General features: G+C 42.7%; 1 protein-coding gene across 1 annotated transcript in view; it reads left to right on the top strand.

Annotated features, from left to right (window-relative positions):
• The window catches only part of LOC112255188 (low-density lipoprotein receptor-related protein 1B-like), a 77,872-nt gene extending 55,630 nt beyond the window's left edge, over nt 1-22,242 (top strand). The window contains exons 3-17 of the mRNA XM_042324998.1: nt 3,472-3,591; nt 4,445-4,573; nt 6,339-6,599; nt 6,712-6,874; nt 8,422-8,644; nt 10,274-10,460; nt 10,610-10,753; nt 11,306-11,542; nt 12,559-12,739; nt 15,443-15,662; nt 15,839-16,028; nt 20,939-21,061; nt 21,351-21,485; nt 21,919-22,044; nt 22,160-22,242. Coding sequence (XP_042180932.1) covers nt 3,472-3,591; nt 4,445-4,573; nt 6,339-6,599; nt 6,712-6,874; nt 8,422-8,644; nt 10,274-10,460; nt 10,610-10,753; nt 11,306-11,542; nt 12,559-12,739; nt 15,443-15,662; nt 15,839-16,028; nt 20,939-21,061; nt 21,351-21,485; nt 21,919-22,044; nt 22,160-22,242 — 2,522 coding nt within the window. The remainder of the gene's footprint in view (nt 1-3,471; nt 3,592-4,444; nt 4,574-6,338; nt 6,600-6,711; nt 6,875-8,421; nt 8,645-10,273; nt 10,461-10,609; nt 10,754-11,305; nt 11,543-12,558; nt 12,740-15,442; nt 15,663-15,838; nt 16,029-20,938; nt 21,062-21,350; nt 21,486-21,918; nt 22,045-22,159) is intronic.
• The last annotated feature ends 996 nt before the right edge of the window (nt 22,243-23,238 follow it).

Below are 23,238 nucleotides of genomic sequence, written 5' to 3'. Positions count from 1 at the left end.
TAGACTGAATAACTTCTTCAATGCCCGAGAGGGGAATCAAGGTCATCTGCAGTTTCAGCCTCAACTGTCTCCAGTTCACCCAAAAATGTAGCCATATTGTCAGTATCTGTTGGAAATTCAGACATATGCAGGGAGGAATAGAAAGATGTGAAGGTGTCATTGATCCCCTTAGAGTCAGAAATCAAGCTACGAGAGGAATCTTTAATTTGGGGAATCAGACATGTAGCAGCTCTGCATTTTAATTGGAGTGTGAGCAGACGACTTGCCCAGTCGCTATGTTCATAGTAGGTTCCACTAGCAATAGTAACCGTTCTGCATCTGTAGTGGACAAGAGATTGAATTCAGATTGTAAATTCAAGCTTTATTCCAAGATACACACTTTATAGGGCTAGGACTACCTATTCCCATATTACTATTATTCGTGTTGTTAGCCATCTAAAATATTGAAATGAAAAAGGTGTGAAAACAGACCAAGCATTTGCAAAGATAACAGAGAAAACTGATGAAAAAAGCAAAGATAGAAACCAAACCAAACCAATTTTTTTTTATGTGACCAAAAAAATCACTCCCCCTCCACTCCCACCCAAATCCAAAGTCTCCTTCCCCAGCGAATGGAGACAGCAGGATGAAGTTGGCGCAGCGTCGGTGCATATAAACAGGAAACCTTCCTATCCTAACGCGGAGAGGCTCCATAGCACCAGTAGTGAAATAAATTTGAAAAGGCATTCACAAAACGGTAAAGTAGGTCAACCAAAACAAAGACCCCATAACAGTGGATCGGAACTTTGCTGACTCAGGGAGTCTTCAATCAGTGCAACAAGTACAATGGATGGCCAAATAAGTGTCCCACAGTATGTTACCCTATTACAAAAAAGAAAAGGGGCCAAGTGTCTGTACATGTACGAATGATCAATAGGGCGTAATAAAGTGGTGAAAAGTCCTTCAGTAAGTATCTAGAAAAAAAAAGAAAAATTAAACAAAGGCCAGCTCTGCTGAGTGGCAATGTAATTTCCGAGACCAGAAACGTACGGAGGTTCAGAAGATCTCTGGGGAGTGTGACCGCATGAGGCTCTGTAACGGTTGGACTGAAGTCGGCGCCATTACCATTCACATTTGCCATCGCGGTTGAAAAGTTAGTTACAGGTCTTCTGCTCCTCAGGTCGTGTGACATTTGAATCAAAAAGTTAACTCACGAACTCACCAATCAAATATGATATATAAGAAAGTGGAATGCAAAGTACAAATTTGGCAAAATTAACCCATGCGTAAGAGCCTCGTCCACAAGCTTCTTGTCCATTAACATGCTAAACCCGGAAGCCATAGTGGTGTGTTGGCATTCTATCCAATATATACAAAACATCTTGACTAGTTCAGATTTACAGATTATGTTCTTAATGTAGAAATTAAGCTTAAGTGAAAATATAGTGAAAAGTTAAGTAACGTATAGTGAAAAGTTAAGTAACGCTAGGCATTATTTGCCTCTCTGATTCCTGATAATGTAGCTTGGCTGTGAAACAGGCCATTAAACAAGACACCTGACAGGGTGTGAGCCTCCCCTGCGCTCCGCTGCCATGGCACTGTGGTAAATTTACAGCCACATAACTCACACAGTGAATCCTCAAGGTGATTCCGCCATCGTCGTGCTCCACTAACCAGAGACCAGACACAGGACCAGACACAACTGTTTGCTATGGGAATCAGTAAACAAGATATAGAGCTGTTGGGTTTGGGGTTGATGGGGCTGCCTGGGGTTGGTGGGGCTGAGGTCTAGGACGCTGGCCCCCTGTGGTGATCCATCTCACCACTAGGAGAGGGTCACTATAAACTACAGTACTTTTTTTTCACCTTTATTTAACCAGGTAGGCTAGTTAAGAACAACTTCTCATTTGCAACTGTGATCTGGCAAAGATAAAGCACAGCAGTTCGACACAAACAACAACACAGAGTTACACATGGAATAAACAAAAAAGAAAAGTCTATATACAGTGAGTGCAAATGAGGTAAGATAAGAGAGGTAAGGCAATAAATAGGCCATGGTGGCGAAGTAATTGCATTATAGCGATTAAACACTGGAATGGTAGACGTGCAGAAGATGAATGTGCAAGTAGAGATACTGAGGTGCAAAGGAGCAAGATAAACAAATAAATACAGTATGGGGATGAGGTAGTTGGATGGGCTGTTTACAGATGGGCTTTACAACAACACTCTGAGCAAAAGCTCCCCAGTCTCCAAAAGCCTCCATACAATTCCTCACAGCAGTGGAACTCTTACCCACATCCATGTCCATCCATGTGGGGGACCATCACCATCTCTGTGGGGAGTACAGGCGATGGGAATTGGGGAACAGCCATATTACTCAAACACCACCAGAACAGCCATATTACTTTTCATAGAAGGAAAAGCCGCTATGAGTTTTGGTCGACTACCTAGTGGTGGTGTCCTGGTGAGGCATCATGGGAGAATGAAAAGGCTGTTTGTAATCAGTGGGAGATTGGATGGAGCTGGCCTGGAAATGTTTCAGTACAGAAAGGTGATACTTGTATCAAAGTGAATGCATGTAAATTAAAGTGAAGTTCACTGACAGTAATTGATTTATAAACGCTGTGTGTGATGACTCTAGCGTTCTTGCCTGCTTGACATAAACAGATATAACTCTGCTTCACACTCCCAAGGTCAGCCACTGACAGGTTTATGAGGAAATAAACGCTTTTGAATTATAATTTGGGTATTGAAGTCATTGCAATTTGTGGCAGTGGCACATGTTGTGCAAGAATATAAATCACTGAAATTTTACCACCAATTTGTGAAACAATAAATACAAGGTAGGTGTAGAGAGATGCTGACAGAACAGCAGGAAACCCCTGTGTGTCCCAAATGGCACCCTATTCCCTATATAGTGCACTACTTTTGACCAGGGCTCTGGTCAAAATTAGTGCAACACAGTATATAGGGATTAGGGTATATGGTGCCATTTGGGATGTAGCCTTGGACAGCTCTCTGACTGATGCATGTGATCATGAGCAGTTATTGCTGTTGGAGGAAGTAATGAATTACATACAATGGACCTTACATTTGTACTTAACTGATTTCCTGTTGACAGCAACCTTGAAGTGGCGTCTAAATCGGAGAAATGTATCAACATAAGCAGCTTTTAAACAGCAATTCACTTTCTGAAATCGCTGTGAAATAAATCATGCACACCAAATGATAAACAGCTAACAAAGAGATTGGAATAATTTATTTAAAAAGGGTTTCTATGTCCTCTTTCGAGGGGGGGGTTCAAATCTTTAACACCTCTTCCCCTTCTGCTGGCAGTAAGAAAGGAAATTACATTTCAACTTAGAAACTTCAAGTCTGAAAGCCCAGAGACATTAGTGACGTATTAACATAACATACCACCAGTCATTGCTATTTCCATGGCAATGTCAACCACCTACACACGACAATGTCTTTTTAAACTTTGTCTTCCAGAACTCCAGCCAAAGTGCCAAGAGTTGTTGTGTCAGTACGGCTGTGTCATAATGAGAAACGTGACGTTCTGCTTCTGTGCAGACGGCTTCGAGGTGGAACAGGATGGTCGAGCCTGCAGAGGTAAGGACCGACAGCCAACAATTCATCTAAATCAAAGGGATGAGTGTCGGATATTAACAAACTGATGACAAAAAAAAGAATGGTTGCGCTTTTATGTTCGACAACACAGTAAGTCATATTTGGATCATTCTGGAATAACTGCTAAATGGACACACATATATTGTACTCTGTATGTGTGAAGGTGACACTTTTGAGATGTCTTTTTTGGGGCCATATTAAACCAGGTTTATGTACCGGAAAGTATTCAGACCCCTTCCCCTTTTCCACATTTTGTTACGTTACAGCCCTATTATAAAACGGATTAAATTTTAAAAAAATATCCTCATCAATCTACACACAATACCGCATGACAAGCGAAAACAGGTTTTTAGAAAAAGAAAAAAACAGAAGTACCTTATTTACATAAGTATTCAGACCCTTTGCTATGAGACTCGAAATTGAGCTCAGGTGCATCCTGTTTCCATTGATCATCCTTGAGATGTTTCTACAACTTGATTGGAGTTCACCTCTCGGGTAAATTCAATTGATTGGACATCATTTGGAAAGGCACATACCTGTCTATGTCAGGTCCCACAGTTGACAGTGTATGTCGGAGCAAAAAAACAAACCAGGAGGTCAAAGGAATCGTCCATGGAGCTCAGAGACAGGATCGTGTTTTTGCTTTGTCATCACAGAGTATTGTGTGTAGATTGACGAGGGGGAAAAAAAACAATTGAATCCATTTTAGAATAAGGCTGTAACGTAACAAAATGTGGAAAAAGTCAAAGGGTCTGAATACTTTCCGAATGCACTGTATTTAGCTCATGTTTGAACGGCACTTAGCTTGTAACAACTTCCTGCCCTCTCACTGTAGATCACGACGACTGCACAGTATACGGTACATGTAGCCAGGCCTGTATGAACACCTTTGGATCATATAGATGTAGCTGTACAGATGGATACATCCTACAACCCAACAGAAGGTCCTGCAAAGCCAAGACCGGTAAGATGAAGGATGTATCGTGGCTTTAGTATGCAGCATGTCTTTGGTGGAGAGCTTTTACCTCTAGAATGTGTTGTTTCATGAAGTAAACCAAGGGGTTACCATCTAATCAATAGGAATTGAACTTTATGTTGGAGACTCATCTGGTGAACATGTATGTATAGCCGAACTGTAACACGACCTGAGCTATTTCATGTCTACTTGTCTTTGCTGTTCTGTGTTACTTTGCCCCCTTAGGGCCACAGCATAATGTGATGATTCAATCAGGTAACTTTACAATTGTCGCAGATAATACGAGATTTGTGTTAAAAGGGAGAGTTCAGGATTTTTGACAATGAAACCCTTGATCTACTTCCCCAGAGCCAGATGAACTCATGGATACCGTTTTTATGTCGCTACATCCATATGAATGAGGTTAGAGGTAGTTTCGTGAGCCAGCGCGTTAGCGGAATGACTGGACGTCTATGGCATCTGATAGCATGCTAGCACTTACAATAGACTTCCGGGCACTGCGCTAATGCTAGTTAGCAATTGTGTTATTGTTAGTTAGTTATTCCAAACTGCACACAGAGACATTAAAAATGGTATCCACGAGTTCATCTGACAAGGGGAAGAAGATAAAGGGCTTCATTGCCAAAATCCTGAAGTGTCCCTTTAAGACATAACCATTAAAGTAAAGGATTTAGCAAGAGAGGGAACCCTGATTTATGACTAGCATTACTTCCATTACTCAAGTACCGTGTGAGCTAAACTTTCCTTGGACTGGTAAATCACACTCTTCATGGGTGAATAGAAGTCCAGGCCACGCACACACGCACCCACCCACACTCACACACACACACCTCCTGACATTCCCATGCTTTCAGCACCCATATGTCTCCTAGGTCAATAACAGTTGTAAAACACCTGGTGACAATCCTTTGTTTACTTTCCTGCTGGATATACAGTAGTGGGCTATCCCTTATAAAGAAATCTACAGTAGTGGGCTATCCCTTATAAAGAGATCTACAGTAGTGGGCTATCCCTTAGAAAGATATTTACAGTAGTGGGCTATCCCTTAGAAAGAGATCTACAGTAGTGGGCTATCCCTCAGAAAGAGATCTATAGTAGTGGGCTATCCCTTAGAAAGAGATCTACAGTAGTGGGCTATCCCTTAGAAAGAGATCTACAGTAGTTGGCTATCCCTTAGAAAGAGATCTACAGTAGTGGGCTATCCCTTAGAAAGAGATCTACAGTAGTGGGCTATCCCTTAGAAAGAGATCTACAGTAGTTGGCTATCCCTTAGAAAGAGATCTACAGTAGTGGGCTATCCCTTAGAAAGAGATCAACAGTAATTGGCTTTCCCCTTTGAAATAGTCCATAAATAATGGAACCTAAACAGTGACTGGACATTACCAGTAATTGTGAAAGTGGCAGTAAATTCAATGTCCCAAACTAGTTGAATAATGGAATACTACCATTTTAGCATGGTACTTGCACTGTAATGGTCAAAGCTACATAGACCCTTGTAAAAGCTTGTCTATATCAACTTGTTACAGAGAATTAATCAGAGATTTTTGGAAGCAAATGAATGTTTGCCTGATGGGTCATTAGCAGCAAACAAGTGCTTATTATAACCTCATTCAGATGCTCTGTTTTGAAGTGTCTGTTGTTGGATTATATGCCGTAAGTATCCTTTAAGAATGTATGGATGGATACTAATTTCAGTCTCTCTCTCTCTTTCTCTCTCTCTCTCTCTCTCTCTCTCTCTCTCTCTCTCTCTCAGATCCTGGGGACAGACCACCTGTGTTGCTGATTGCGAGTACAGGACACATCACAGTCACACACCTCAATGGGTCGTCTATACCCAACCTAAAGCCATTGGATACTAATCAGACGATTCACACGTTGGATTTCTGTTACAAGGATGAATCGTTATGTTGGATCTCCTTTACAAACTCCAACGGTCAGCTTTGGTGTGCCACCATGACAAAGTTAAAAGGCTTTTCACAGATGCGAAGAGTACGGATAGGAGAGAATCTAGAGAGTAAGTTTCGTTCCAAATGAAGTAGAAATATCTATCATAAGGGTTTGGATGTTGCTGCTCTAACAAAAAAGTTTGCTCTAGTCACAATGTACTTTTTTTCATTTGGTTGTAGATGTGGAACATTTTGCCATTGACTGGCTCACAAGAAACATTTACTTTGTGGATAGAGTAAGTGAAAGAATATATGTCTGCAATGAACAAGACGACGCATGTGTCACAATAGTCGGTCTCGATCTTCAAAATCCTGGTGGAATTGCTCTAGACTCATTGATGGGGTAAGTTGAGAAATTGAGAAATGTATTTTATGCAAGGTTTTTCCCGTCTAAATATGCCTCAGCTTGCAATCAGCTGTTGTACTGGTACCAACACATATGTTTCTGATTGATTTAAAGTATCCTTGTAGTGGAACCATATGATATATTTTCCTTTTCTAAAAGCAGCAACAGACACCACCATATTTACTTTCACATTCTACAGATTTTTTTATATATATATATATTTTTTAAAACTTGAAATCAAACTGACTCAGCTCACAACATTTGACAACTCAATTTGAGTAGACCTGTATCTGTATGTGATGCAGAGCTGTATCAGTTGTCAAAACCGAGTGCTACCTCTAGCTGATAAAGAAGCTACGATGTGCGTCCCAAATGGCACTCTGTTCTCTATATAGTGCACTACTTTTGACCAGAGCCCTATGGGCCTCGGTAAAAAAAACAGTGCACTTTATAGGGAATACGATGCTGTTTGAGACAGTCTATTTTAAGGCTTAGACTTCCAAACCTGTGGTATTCCTGACTCGGATTTAAGTGGCTCCTGCACCTTAGCAGTCAGTTGCTGTTAGGAGATTGTGTTATCTTCCTGTGCCACTCACAGCACTCACACGCAACAAAGCTGCTTTGACAAGATCACAGTGAGAGGGGTAATATTCCAGGACCAGTGTGTTCAATTATTGATGCGATATCATCGGCAATACATTAGTTTCCCCCTTCAGGGGGAAATGACTCCCTTCTACTCCCATGATATCTGTCAGATGACAAAAGGGAATGTAGACAGGTACTATCTAAGGATTCCATGTGTTTTCAATGGATTCCACTTAGAAATCATAAGGGTTTGGATGTTGCTGCTTCAAATGGAGTTGGATCGTGGAAATGACTGGAAAAGCGTAGAGCTGATATTGTCTCAGTCTGATATGATCTGATACATTTGTTTTGCGTAGACCGATTTACATTTTTCAAATGAGTAATTTTAGGTTTGATATGTTTTTAATAGATGAATCATACGGGATCTCATCAAAAATAAGTGAAGGGTGAAAGGTGAACTCTACATGCAGTCATACTTCTGTTCTGAAGCTCATTGTTGAAAAGAGCCTTGATGCTGAAATAAGTCATTGGCGTGTTGCATTTGGTTGACTGCACCTAGAATAGCTTTCTGATTGGTGTCATTGATTTATTTAATTACGAAACACTACTTAACTGTTCGAATGAGCTTTCAAATATGGTTGAATGAAAACCATCAATTTGCAGCACAACATTGCATGTGATAAATTCTGTATGTGACTGGCGTGTGAAATAGGAATTACAAGGACGATTGTAATTCCACAGTTTATTTCTCCACAACACCCTTTTCCCTACTGTTTATGGAACCGTGCACATTACTCAATGTTTCAGGTTCAACGTGATAATGTCAAAGTGTCAGAGTTAGCGACAAAGCTCATTCCCATCCGTAGTCCAAACTGTAGGCCTACTGCACATTGATTCTCAATTGTGGTTGGATTCTATTAAAAACACTTTTATACCCTGGGATTCAACTTGCTTTTCAGGAAAATGTTCTTTACGGATTCGGGGAGTACGGCCAAGTTGGAACGGTGCAATATGGACGGCACCAACAGGACCAGGATAGTGGAGAACAGAATAGAGAAGCCCACAGCTGTTACTCTGGACCTGGTTAGAAAGCTGGTCTACTGGGCAGATGCTGTCCTGGACTATATCGAAGTGGTGGACTACAATGGGAGCAACCGGCACACTGTTATCCATGAAAGCTCTGTAAGTACAGCGTGTGACAGTTGTTATCCTATGATCTGCCCATTTCCAATGTTCAATCGTGCTTTGCTTCAGAGAAACCATTTACGATTTTACCAACGGGCATGCCAGTTGGTCACACTTTAGGGGTAGTTTGTGAGGACTCAATAAGATAGTCCAAATGACAGAGCCTTTGGTTAAGTCGGGGAGTACATACTCTGCTGAGTGTGGACATTCTTTGACCCTCCCTTTTTTACATAGAGACAGTAGTTACGTCCCAAATGGCATCCTATTCTGCTCTACAGAGAGAGGGAGTAGGGTTGAAAGAGATGCAACCGATGCTACTGTACATTCCTGCTGCTGCTGTATCCCCTAGTCACAGCCTTTTCCAATGGATTAGAATGGAGTGGAGGAGCAGGCCCAGCTAGCAGATTTGGTTTCCAATTGGTTCTGGGAACAAAGCCATAAGTGAAAATGTTTCCTCTTCTGGGGACACACATTTGTAGGTTGCCGGAAGGTTCCAGAGAATGTTTTATTATGGTTTTCTAAACGATAGGTTATTTGAAGGTAACAAAATCATGTTCTGAGAATGTGTTTCAAATAAGACTTTTAATAACACTGCTAGCTTAGTTTTGGGTTAACTGTCTTGAACTCCAAGCACAGATAGGACATGCAAACACACGTCTTCTTTATTGTGGCACGGCATCGGTGACATTCAAACCTTCTGTTTTCTATCCGTGGAATTATTCCACGGTGAAACCAGGATGGAGCTAGTGTAGCATGCCGTGTTTTATTTAACTCATACGAAGCTGTTCATTTTAGTCGAATCAAACAGACCCCATTTCAAAGGAATGTATATGGATCAGGTTGTGGCCAATTACACAGCTGAACGGAATGTATATGGATCAGGTTGTGGCCAATTACACAGCTGAACGGAATGTATATGGATCAGGTTGTGGCCAATTACACAGCTGAACGGAATGTATATGTTAAATAACATGCTCAGAACTTTCTTTGAATACTACTCATGTTTTCTTGGGGGTTTTATGGAACGTTTTCTTAATGTTCTGTGAAACATGACTTAAATAGAACCTGTAGAAAACATTAGGCTGAAGTACTGAAATTCCCACAGAGAAACATGGTTTCTTCACATTCTCTGAACAATTTGAGAACATTACTTTCAATAGAACCACGAGGAAACGTTACGCTGATTGTACAGAAACTACCACCTAAGAAACATATGGTTCTCAGAATGTCATGTGCTAGCTGGGTATCCTGCACCATTCCAAGAATATTGTTGGAATCAGTGGCGGCTGCTGAGGGGAGGACAGCTCATAATAATGTCAGGAACGGAGTGAATGGAATTCCACCTATTCCACTCCAGCCATTACCACAAGGCCTCCCCCCCCAATTAAGGTGCCACCAACCTCCAGTGGTTGGAATATTGTATGTAAAATCAACCATAGGACAACCACTTTCTCACCGAGCTCTAAGAAACATATGGTTCTCAGAACGTTATGTGCTTGCTGGGGGCAAAGGTGTTTACCTGGGGATTAAGTTGAGATGAATGAAACATATAAATGCAGCCCAGCGTTGCTCTATAGCACTGTGCCTCTCCTTCCTCTTGTCACTACTGCTCTCTTTGTCTCCCAGTTGCTGCACCTCCACGGATTATCACTCTTTGAAGATTATTTGTTTGCAACTCGCACCGAGCCATCTAAAGGGACAAAAGCGGACATTTTACAGATAAATCGGTTTAGCGTAGCAGACGTTCAAACTGTAACCACCGTGGAGAATTCTGTGGGAATACGTGTTTACCAGAAACTCACCCAACCAACAGGTAAAAAGAAAATATATTGTTTCTTGCATGTGTAGAAGATAGCTGTGTGTGTGTGTTTGTGTGTGTGTGTGTGTGCACCCCCGTGTGTGTTTGTGTGTGTGTGTGTTGTGTGTCTGGTATCTACCCTCGTCTCCTATCTCTCTCTGCAGTCAGGACTCATGCCTGCGATCCCGATCCGTCTGGAAGAAAAGGAGGATGCTCTCACATGTGTCTGCTCAGCGGAAGTTACAAATCCCGATCCTGTCGCTGTGGAACAGGCTTTGTACTGGGAAGTGACAGACAATCCTGCAAGAGTAAGTTCATATTAGGGCATATTATGTCATGTGTTGACGGTCATAGTGTCAGTCAGAGGCAAAGTAGCTTCTATAATTAGTGACAGCGCCCGCACGACCCAAACGTCTGCAACTTTGCTCCAGCCTGCTCCTCTGTCAGGTCTACTGAACATCACATCTAGTCAACTCAAACAACATCGCCTAATGACTGGTGAAAAGCCCAAATTCATCTTTGTTTTGGTCGGCTTCAATGCGTCCCGTTAACTTTGTCTCAAGCGTTGCTTTGGCACAGGCTCGTTTTTGGAGTAAGGGATTGATTGATTTGATGAGGTCTAATCAGCCGACCGAATTCTTGCTTTAATTTAGGTCATTGTAATTACCTTATTATTCTTGTCTTAGGATACCATTTTTAATTTCCTGTGTCGGTTGGAAGAAAAGTGAATCATGTAAATGAATTACACATGGGCAGTGTTCAGGGTAAAGAAGATTAGTCGCTGGTGGTTTGTTTATGTAATATTCATAACGCTTCCTATAAGCACCCTCTTCATAATGCATTATAACCTCCCTCTGCAGAGCCTATGAATGAGGTATTCCTGTTCTACGGACGAGGGAGACCCGGTGTCATCCGAGGCCTGGACCTGAATAGCAAGTCAGAGGCCGAGCACATGGTACAGATTGGCAATCTTGTAAACCCTCGGGCGATCGGCTTCCATGCAGAGACCAGCCACATATACTTTGCCGACACAACCAGCTTTCTGATTGGCCGACAAAGACTGGATGGGACCCATCGAAAAACGATCCTTAAAGATGGTCAGTGCATTCAGATGGTTCTGTTTGTGAGGTAACAACTTCAGGTGACCTTGAGATGAGATATTCCAGATGTTGACAAAAAATAGCACCTTTTAAGTTAATGAATTGAGAATCATGCCAATCACGTTATGTGAGGGTTAAACACATGTGGACAGACGCAGTTAACATAAGATTGTATCATAGCAGTCGTCAACAGACTGTGAGATGCAACGACTAACGAGGAACTCTCTTCTGGTGCCCAGATATTTTGGACAAATCACAATTTCACAGGTGTTCGCATCTTTCAAATTTTGGAATGGCCTCCCGAGTGGCGCAGCGGTCTAAGGCAATGCATCTCATTGCAAGGGGCATCACTACAGTCCCTGGTTCGTATCCAGGCTGTATCCAGCCGTGATTGGGTCCCATAGGGCGGCGCACAATTGGCCCAGCGGCGTCCGTGTTTAGCCCGGGTAGGCCGTCATTGTAAATAACAATTTGTTAACTGACTTGCCTAGTTAAATATATATATATATATAATTTGGCCCATGCTTTGGTTGAGTTTCCATTTAGAGGGGATGGAAACTTCTCTAGTCTCGTTAGTATATTTTCTCATACAACTCCCCCAGAACATTATCAAGCATCTGAAGAAATTACGCAAGATTTTAGTTCTGGGATAATGTGAGTATAGAAGTCCTTTGTCTTCTTTACATCCCTGAAATGTACCTGTACACCTCTGTACACAAATGAATCATAGGTTATTCATACTTTCAAAGGTCTTAAAGTTGGGTCCCCGAATTAGGTCAATCTCTAATACCCAAAAGCTTTCTGTGTAAGCAGCACTATTTTGCATGACTTTTGTGTTGTGTGTGATTAATATATCTGCTACAATAGATTCTAGAACAATGCTTTGGGGTTTTGATTCCATTAACGAGGATCTGGAGACAGTGATAGATTACGCTCCTGCAGGATGATCAAGTAGAGGATAACAACAGCATACTCTATGCATTAAATTTTTTTTGACTCACATCCTGTCCTAGACCTTGATAACGTGGAGGGGATCTCAGTGGACTGGATAGGGAACAACTTGTACTGGACAAATGACGGCTACAGGAAAACAATCAACGTTGCCAGATTGGAGAAAGCTGCACAGACAAGGAGAACTCTGTTAGAAGGAGATATGTCTCACCCCAGAGCGATCGTGGTGGACCCTCTGCACAGGTGAGTGTGTCTTTTACAGTTGACACCCTGATAAGATCTCCTTATGTTGTGATGTTTCAATAGATATTGGTTTGTACATACGTAAGATGCCAGGACCCAATTCTGGTACTGTTTTCAGTAAATTGACTGTGGCCGGGATTCAATCCGATCAGTAGTAGATCCGCGTTATAGCGCGCTTGACATTTAAAGGTCCTTTTCACTTGAGACGACATATGCAGCATGTACCTGAATGCGGTCTCCGCAAATGCTGAAACATTGCCTTGAAAATGTGCATAGCCAACAAAGTGCGACCTAAATCTCCATCTGAGGAAAGGAGCTGAGTTTGGACACATTTTTCGGTCAGTTAATTATAAGAATGTGCTTAAAGGTGAAATGTAATGGCAAAAATGTAAGTAGTGAGTTGCTCTCTGGTATGAGAGGCTTAACAGTTTCAGAGCAGACTAGAGTGTCTGCTGCTTTTCGGGAACTTTAGAGTGATTTGATATTCACACATTTGGTGTCATGTCTAAAAAAATATATATACACTGCTCAAAAAAATAAAGGGAACACTAAAATAACACATCCTAGATCTGAATGAATGAAATATTCTTATTAAATACTTTTTTCTTTACATTGTTGAATGTGCTGACAACAAAATCACACAAAAATTATCAATGGAAATCAAATGTATCAACCCATGGAGGTCTGGATTTGGAGTCACACTCAAAATTAAAGTGGAAAACCACACTACAGGCTGATCCAACTTTGATGTAATGTCCTTAAAACAAGTCAAAATGAGGCTCAGTGGTGTGTGTGGCCTCCACGTGCCTGTATGACCTCCCTACAATGCCTGGGCATGCTCCTGATGAGGTGGCGGATGGTCTCATGAGGGATCTCCTCCCAGACCTGGACTAAAGCATCCGCCAACTCCTGGACAGCCTGTGGTGCAACGTGGCGTTGGTGGATGGAGCGAGACATAATGTCCCAGATGTGCTCAATTGGATTCAGGTCTGGGGAACGGGCGGGCCAGTCCATAGCATCAATGCCTTCCTCTTGCAGGAACTGCTGACACACTCCAGCCACATGAGGTCTAGCATTGTCTTGCATTAGGAGGAACCCAGGGCCAACCGCACCAGCATATGTGTCTCACAAGGGGTCTGAGGATCTCATCTCGGTACCTAATGGCAGTCAGGCTTCCTCTGGCGAGCACATGGAGGGCTGTGCGGCCCCCCAAAGAAATGCCACCCCACACAATGACTGACCCCCGCCAAACCAGTCATGCTGGAGGATGTTGCAGGCAGCAGAACGTTCTCCACGGCATCTCCAGACTCTGTCACGTCTGTCACATGTGCTCAGTGTGAACCTGCTTTCATCTGTGAAGAGTATAGGGCGCGAGTGGCAAATTTGCCAATCTTGGTGTTCTCTGGCAAATGCCAAACATCCTGCACGGTGTTGGGCTATAAGCACAACCCCCACCTGTGGACGTCGCGCCCTCATACCACCCACATGGAGTCTGTTTCTGACCGTTTGAGCAGACACATGCACATTTGTGGCCTGCTGGAGGTCATTTTGCAGGGCTCTGGCAGTGCTCCTCCTGCTCCTCCTTGCACAAAAGCGGAGGTAGCGGTCCTGCTGCTGGGTTGTTGCCCTCCTACGGCCTCAAGCACGTCTCCTGATGTACTGGCCTGTCTCCTGGTAGCGCCTCCATGCTCTGGACACTACGCTGACAGACACAGCAAACCTTCTTGCCACAGCTCGCATTGATGTGCCATCCTGGATGAGCTGCCCTACCTGAGCCACTTGTGTGGGTTGTAGACTCCGTCTCATGCTACCACTAGAGTGAAAGCACCGCCAGCATTCAAAAGTGACCAAAACATCAGCCAGGAAGCATAGGAACTGAGAAGTGGTCTGTGGTCACCACCTGCAGAACCACTCCTTTATTGGGGGTGTCTTGCTAATTGCCTATAATTTCCACCTGTTGTCTATTCCATTTGCACAACAGCATGTGAAATTTATTGTCAATCAGTGTTGCTTCCTAAGTGGACAGTTTGATATCACAGAAGTGTGATTGACTTGGAGTTACATTGTGTTGTTTAAGTGTTCCCTTTATTTTTTTGAGCAGTGTATATACAGTGAGTATACCAAACATTAGCAACACCTTTTGCCCTCAGAACAGCCTCAATTCGTTGTGGCATGGACCCTACAAGGTGTTGAAAGTGTTCCACAGCGATGCTGGCCCTTGTTGACTCCAATGCTTCCCACAGTTTGTGTCAAGTGAGCTGGATGTCCTTTGGGTGGTTGACAATTCTTGATATACACGGGAAACTGTTGAGCATGAAAAAACCCAGCAGCATTGTAGTTCTTGACACAAACTGGTGCGCCTGACACCTACTACCATACCCCGTTCAAAGTCACTCAAATCTTTTGTCTTGCCCATTCACCCTCTGAATGGCACACATACACAATCCATGTCTCAATTGTCTCAAGGCTTTAAAAACCCTTCTTTAACCTGTCCCCTCCCCTTCATCTACACTGATTGAAGGGGATTTAACAAAGTGACAACAGTAAGAGATCATAGCTTTCTCCTGGAGTCATCTGGTCAGTCTATGTCATGGAAAGAGCAGGTGTTCTTAATGTTTTGTATACTCGGTATTATTTGGGCTAACTTATCGATCTCTCAATGCTAAACCATCACATTGATAATGAATTTCTTCTGGTTTTCAGCTGGATGTACTGGACAGACTGGGAGGAGGATGAGGTGAACGATAGTGTTGGCAAGATAGAGAAAGCCTGGATGGATGGATCCCACCGGCTGGACTTTGTCACTTCAGGCATCCTGTGGCCTAACGGACTCACCCTAGACCATGGCTCCAGTAACATGTACTGGTGCGACGCTTATTATGACCACATCGAGAAAATCTCCCTCGATGGTACCCACAGAACGGTTAGTAAATGAGTGAGTGTTCTTTTCTACTGATCAAAAAATATGCATAGTATCAATTGAATATGTACATTTATTTTCAACATTTGTATGGTTGCAAATACATGACTCCATCAAAAAAAAGTCACTTTTAACTGTGAATTATTGTCTAACGTGTTCTTTGTTTCTTTTATCCAAAGGTGGTGTATAACGGCAAAGAATTAAACCATCCCTTTGGAATTTCCCTGCACCAGAATTCCGTTTTCTGGACAGATTACATGAACGCCTCTATTTTCCAACTGGACTTGCAGTCAGGGCAGGTTGCTCTTATGAGAAGCGAGAAACCCCCTCTTTTTGGGCTATCTGTGTACGATGCTCAAAGGCAGCAAGGTAAATACACCATCACACTATCATTGTCATGCACCAAAACTATTTAAATACAAGACTGGATCACTTTTTTTGTAATATAAACATATCAGAGACTAGGGGACATACTCATTATGTACTGGATCCCTGTGACTCTCAACCCTGTCAAACCAGTTTTTTCAGTATATCAACCCTGATGAGATGGGTGAACTGAGAGGACCGTTGACGAAATTACAACACTGAGAATGGCTGAAGTACTAAACTTGGACTTTGCTCCAGCCAGGGGGTTTGAAATGCATGACAGTAAATACATCAGAAGATTCTCTTTTTGATTTTTCCCTTTTACGCCGGACAAAGTTGAATGACTGTTTAACAGATGCACCACCGCCTCACCTTTCTCCACACGTCCGGGGAAAAAAAAATCTGGTGTTATTTTTTGGCCAATATATGCATCTCTTTGCTTATAATGCACTGTCCGCTCTCTAGTGATGGGTCGTTCACGAACGAGTCGGCTCTATGAGCCGGCCCTTGTTGGTGAATGTTGGGAGCCGGCTCGCATATCAGAAGAGCTGAATCTATTTCTAAAAATTTTTTTTTTTTTAAATAAGATCTGAATAATCAAAAGATTTAAATGAATAGAATGAACTAATTCAAAGAATGAAAAAAAGAACTAAAATAATATAGACCTAAATGGTCAAGCGCACACACATTCGTTCTGACTGTCTGCTCAGACTAACAGCCTCACCTGTTGTTCCTGTCAATCAGACAAGCAGTGTCAACCAATGAACCAAAGATGCGTGAGGGAGAGCCGAGCCAACTCACTCACAGTCACACACTTAGCAGCCGAGGAGAGAGAGGAAGGACAGCTGTGAAAACAACAGCTGGAAAATGAGTCGGAAGCACAGTAGCATTTGGATGCATTTTAATAATGTAGACAATGTTAGAGCACAGTGTAGAATTTGCCAAAACAAAGTCTCATATAAAGTCGGTTCTATGCACAACCTACACCGGCGTATGCGAGCTGTGCACCCAACTGTGAAGCTAGCTGTAGTGGAGCTTCAAGAAACTAGCGGGCCTGCTAGTGATAGTGGTGGAGCCAGCACCTCCACGCGTGGAGATGTATCCACTCAGTCAAATAGGCCTACTCCACGACCCACAGCAACGCAGTCGTCTATGGCCCAGTTCATGCCAAAGTCTGTCTGTAGCAAAACAAGGCCAAATTGATATTGCATTGGCTAAAATGATTGCCACCGATTTTCAGCCATTTTCGATCATGTAGTACAGAGGTTTTAGAAATTATAGCAATAGTCTAAATCCAATGTACACAATTCCAAGCAGGAAAACCCTTTCAAAATCACTTATTCCACAACTGTACGAGAGCACACAGGCTTCAGTGCGGGAAAGAGTCCAGAAAGCTACTGCAGTTTGCCTTACCACTGACTGCTGGACATCAAGGGTAACCACTTCTTACATGTCTGTTACATGTCACTTCATTGAAGATTGTTCGATGTCTAGCTGTCTTCTGGACTGTTTTGAGTTCAGCGACAGACACACCTCAGAGAACTTGGCAGAGGAACTGTTGAGAGTGGCCAGAGAATGGCAAGTAGATGGAAAAGTGGTCTGTTGTGTTAGCGACAATAAAGCGTACATAACTAAAGCCATGAAAATGTTAAAATGGACCCATCATCCATTGATTGTAAGAGATGCTCTGAAGGTGATGAAGCCCACTTTGGTCAAAGTGAAAGCAGCTGTGGAATACTTCCACAGGAGCACAGCAGGTGCTGAAAAACTGTAGTCTACACAACACCAGATGTGGATGACTGAGCTGAGGCCTAAACAACACTGCACTACAAGGTGGAACTCAACATTTTATATGTTGAAGCGGTTTCTTGAGTCAAAGGATACCATCATCTCTACCCTGGCCATTGTCAATGCACCTGTTGATGCTCTGACCCAAGGGGAATGGGAGGTGGTGGAGGAGCTTTGCAGAGTCCTGGAACCCTTTGAGCAGGTCACTGTGGAGATCAGTGGAGAGAGGTACAGTAAGCAGCTATTACTACATCATTATTTAATCCAGTATTATATATGTATATGAGCAGTAGATGAGAATGTAGTATCAGTAGACAAAACATGAACCTGAACTAATAAGTTACTGTTCTCTCTTTTCAGCTATGTGACAGCCTCAAAAATGATACTCCTGTGTCAGGGTCTGCAGTGAATCACAGCCAGCCGCCAGAGAGAAGCAAATGTAACCACAGGACATGTGACAGAGTTGATGGACACCCTATGTTCATAAAAGGACAGAAGTGGAATATAATCATGTGCTATCAGAAACCGCTGCACTTGACCCCAGGTTTAAGAAGTTAGCCTTCAGTGATGCCAGAGCGATTGATGAGGCTCTTCAAAGAATAACCTCAGCAGCAGGGAGGGACAGCCCCAGCAGTCAGCTGGCTCAGGCACCAGGGCAACAGGAAGAAGAGGGATCAGATGGAGGAGAAGCACCAGCAGTAGTGCTGCTGTTTGGATGCTGTTTGACGAGAGAGCAACTGGGGATGCAGCACGAAGGAATCCCTCAGCAGATGCCATAATAGAGGTCCGATCCTTTTTTGGAGAAGCCCCTTCTCCAAAGATCTGCATTAGGGGCCAAATCCGTTCCCTCTGAGAGGGTCTTCTCAAAAACGGGACAAATAATTACTGAGAGAAGAAACCGCATCAGCTCCTCGAAAGTGAGGCAGCTTGCATTTCTGAATGCAAATGTCTCATAAAAGCTAAATATGGTCAGCATTTCTGTTTGCTGCTGGTTATAACATGGCACTAAAGAAGAGAGAGAAAAGGGGGACCAGTTTAATGTTTTAAGTGGGATTCGGCAGTTTTGCACATTGTTATACATTTTTCTTTGATATGGTGCAATATTCTATTATTATGTTGTTCAGATTGTATTCGTTTTGAATTGTTACATTTATATTTACTTTGTTTAAATACATTAAAAAAGTTATACTTTAAATGCACATGTGTAATAGAACCCTTTTTTACATTTATTTCAATTTGAGGGATGCTGCAGTTTTGCAAATTGATATTTATTTTTCTTTGATATGGTGCAATATTTCATTATGCTGTTCAGATTGTATTCATTTTGAATGGTTGTTGTTTTTAACACCAATCATTGTCAAACTATCGCAAACTGTTTGACTTACAAAAATACAAAACATATATTATTTAAAGAGCCGTTTGGGAGCCAATAGAACCGGCTCTTTTTGGTGATCTGAGCCGAACTAGCAGGTTCACTAAAAAGATCCGGAATGCTCATCACTATCGCTCTCCCTCGATTCTTTCCCAAATTGACGCCCAAGAGACCAAACAGTTCTCAGATCACACGCTCAGATCATGTTCAAGCCTCTGATTGGACAGTGAAACACACACACTCGCACCTGCAGGCGACGTGCAGATGTTTAATTTCTCTCTCATACAGTCATGGCTGAAGCCAGCACAAATTCCTACTAATTTATGTGTCCAGGTTAAACGTGGGACGTCCCTCATTATATACAAACAGTCGGTTAAATTCATGGTTATTGCATCATTTTCAGATCTATTAGAAGCGAGTAATAGACGAAACAACAATGTAATGTAACCAATTGACTGGCCAGAGATCAGGGCATTCATCAGCAAAGACGCAGTGCAAGCTGATAGTATTTTGGACAACCAAATTGAACTCAAAATTATTGATACAATCGAAGTGTGTCAGCTGTATAGTGATTTGTGATTCATAACTTACATTTTACCAGTACTACCAGTAGTAGTAAGGCCAACCGATAATACCACGACGGAATGCGTTTGAAGTGATGATGCGCCGCCGAGAACAGCTAGCGTGTCAAGCAAAGTACTTCGCCAGTGGCACCGACACACTGCGCAGATCCGCAGGCGTGGGCTTTTCGTGGCAGTCGAAGGAGGATGCGGTGAACAAAGTTACTGGGCTTGAATTCAGTCACGCTTGCTCTATGTAGGTTGATGCTTCTAATTGTGCATGTTTTCGCTCGCTCGCCTCACTTTTCTTGGGAGAAAATCCGTTCAACAGTGAATCCATTTTTGTCTGGCCTTAGCATATTTTACGTGCCACAACTCCGCCACTCAGGCTCCTAACAGTAGGGGGTCAGGCATATTTTAGTCGTGTCTGGTGCTACCTGCTCTCTAACAACCAAACCTCTCATAGCCACCGAGGGCGAGCCATGAACAAAGACAGAGACCAACGATTGATTCAATGAGAATTGAAGCTGAGACTGTCCGCAAATGTACACCGACTCTAATCCGTTAACCGCTACTTATAGTAACCCCGGCCATGTTTTCAGACTCTGCGCGGGGGTTGTCATGATAACAGTCATTGGTTGGCACATTGATGCACCTGTCTGTACTGTCTCTCACTACCTCGAAAGGAACGCTGAACTCAGCTGGGTGCCACCCACCCACAGCCTTTCAGCGTGTTCATATGCCTTGTTTTACCTCAGCCTTCCTCCCTCCCTCCCTCCTTTTTAATTTTTTTTAACAAACTCTTCATATCCCTACCTCGCCAAATACAGTTTCATCGACATCAAGGAGGATGTCAAATGATCCGTCAGACACAGTGTTCCGTTTTCATCTGATGTTGTCGCTCTCGACTTTTTATAGCAGCGGGGTTTGGATGATTCTGCCTTTGGCTGAGTCATGTAAACAGTCGCTCTGACTGGCACGCGGATAGGAATACAGACATTAAGCCCTTTTAATCTATGGATGTTTTGAATATAGTATTTGGTATAATAGCATCATTGTAACTAGGATTATATATATGTGTTACAGTTTTGAGTCATGTTATTGTCTTCCTAATATGTTGCATTTGTAAAGGCTGCAGCTGCAAAAACAATGATTGGATTTAGCCTACTTTGGTTTATCTAATTGATCTTTAGGTGACAATGCGTGTGGGGTTAATAATGGTGGCTGCGGGAGCCTGTGTCTGGCCATTCCCGGTAGCAGAGTGTGTGCCTGCGCTGACAACCAGTACCTGGACGCGAATAACCTCACCTGCTCCTGTAAGCCCTGTCGAATACACTCTTGCTCAAACATACAAGGCCCGTTCAGCCTGACACTCCACATCAATGACCAAGGCAATCAATAGGAATAAATGACAGCAGATAAGATATGCCCATGTAGAACTCAATATGCCAGTACTGATTTTTCAATGCCAGCATATAACATAAAATAAATGTTTCATCAGTTGTGGCTCTTTTGAGGAATATGTTCTGCGGAGTGTGAAGGTGAGCCAGCAAGTGGATGTGTGTGTGTGTGTGTGTTTGCTTGCAGCCACATTGGGTGATTCAGGGGACCACGGAGAGCCACAGAGATGTGGGAATGAAGAGTTCCAGTGTAGGAACCGGCGTTGTGTCCAGGCCTCTTGGAAATGTGATGGGGACGATGACTGTTTGGACGGAAGTGATGAGGAACCGCACATCTGCTGTAGGTCTTATTCGGCGTGTTAGAAAACACATCATTTTGCATTTATGGAAAATAGGACATGTCCCAGAGACTGATTCCAAAGGGAAAAAATCATTAAGTTGAAATTAGCAACATATATCATCTATGCAAGACTGAAATTGCTAGGCTGACTTTTTCTGTCATGCTTTCTAGCTAGCTATCCAATATCTATGATCAAAATAAATTGTATTTGTCACATGCGCCGAATACAACAGGTATTACAGTGAAATAGACCTTACAGTGTAATGCTTACTTAATGCTTACTTACAAGCCCTTAACCAACAATGCAGTTTTAAGAAAAATACCTAAAGAAAAATAAGAAGTTAAAGTAACAAATAACGAACACATTAATATGATTGCATGACAGTTTACGTCAAAGACTAAATATCAAAGCAATTTTTGCCCATCATCACAGATAATCGTAGTTGCCCTGCGGATCAGTTCAAGTGTCTGAACAACCGCTGCATCCCCAAGAGGTGGCTCTGTGACGGGACCAACGACTGTGGGAACAACGAGGACGAGTCCAACTTCACCTGCTCTGGTATGCCGCTGTCTGCTCTACTTAGAGGCCCATCTAGCTCATATGGACCAGGATGCAACTGCCAGATTCCATGTTGTAGAACAAACTTTAGTGATCTCCAAGTTTCTCCAACCAGAGAGTCATTTGGGAGAGGTTCTGTCAGAGCAGAGGCCATTGGAGAATACTCAGAGAGGAGGTGACAACTCTTACACGACTTAAACAAGCACCACTGCATGATTTCCCGTGCTGGTGAGGGACGCGTATGTCAAAGATTCCCAATGGCCTCCGTGCTACTGCACATCATGAATGTATCTATACACTGGGATAATTCATCATCTTCTCCATCCAGAAGACTTGACCAGGATATGCACACCTCCTCTGGGGGTTTTGTTAGGGGATGTAGATGAGAAATGTAGGTGTTTCAGTTGCCAGATGTTGACACAATGCCGATCCTGAACACGGATAGGATGATTCCATAAGAAAGAAAATGGCGATTTATATATGAATGATATCCTGGTTTCACGTTTTTTTTTTAACTTTCACTTTTTGATCTCTGTGAATAAATAGATTACTGTGAGTAGATAGCGAGCCAATTCTCTAGGACGACCAGTCACGGAGAAACCAAATCCAGATCTTTTAGCACTAAAGGGCTCCCGAGTGGCGCAGCAGTCTAAGGTACTGCATCTCAGTGCTAGAGGTGTCACTACAGACCCTGGTTCAATTCCAGGCCGTATCACAACTTGCCGTGATTGGGAGTACAATAGGGCGGCGCACAATTGGCCCAACGTCGTCCGGGTTAGAGTTTGGCCTGAGTAGGCCGTCATTGTAAATAAGAATTAGTTCTTAACGGACTTGCCTAATTAAATAAAAAATAATATATATGCAACACACATGGCCTGCTGGCTCTCTATGTGGAATCAAATGTTACAGAACAGTAAATGTAAAAGATCAGACATTACTTAAAAATGTCCCGTACTATAATGGTGTAGATTCACTCACTGAATTTTTTATTTGATCTTTATTTAACTAGTTAAGAACAAATTCTTATTTTCAATGACGGCCTAGGAACTGTGGGTTAACTGCCTGTTCAGGGGCAGAATGACAGATTTGTACCTTGTCAGCTCAGGGATTTGAACTTGCAACTTTCCAGTTACTAGTCCAATGCTCTAACCACTAGGCTACCCTGCCGCCCCAGCTAGGCCTAGTCAATGCACT

Source organism: Oncorhynchus tshawytscha, linkage group LG07 (genome assembly GCF_018296145.1).
Source record: "Oncorhynchus tshawytscha isolate Ot180627B linkage group LG07, Otsh_v2.0, whole genome shotgun sequence".
NCBI lineage: Eukaryota > Metazoa > Chordata > Actinopteri > Salmoniformes > Salmonidae > Oncorhynchus > Oncorhynchus tshawytscha.
The sequence above is the reverse complement of the archived record's forward strand: the minus strand, read 5'-3'. Positions and strand labels throughout refer to the sequence as shown.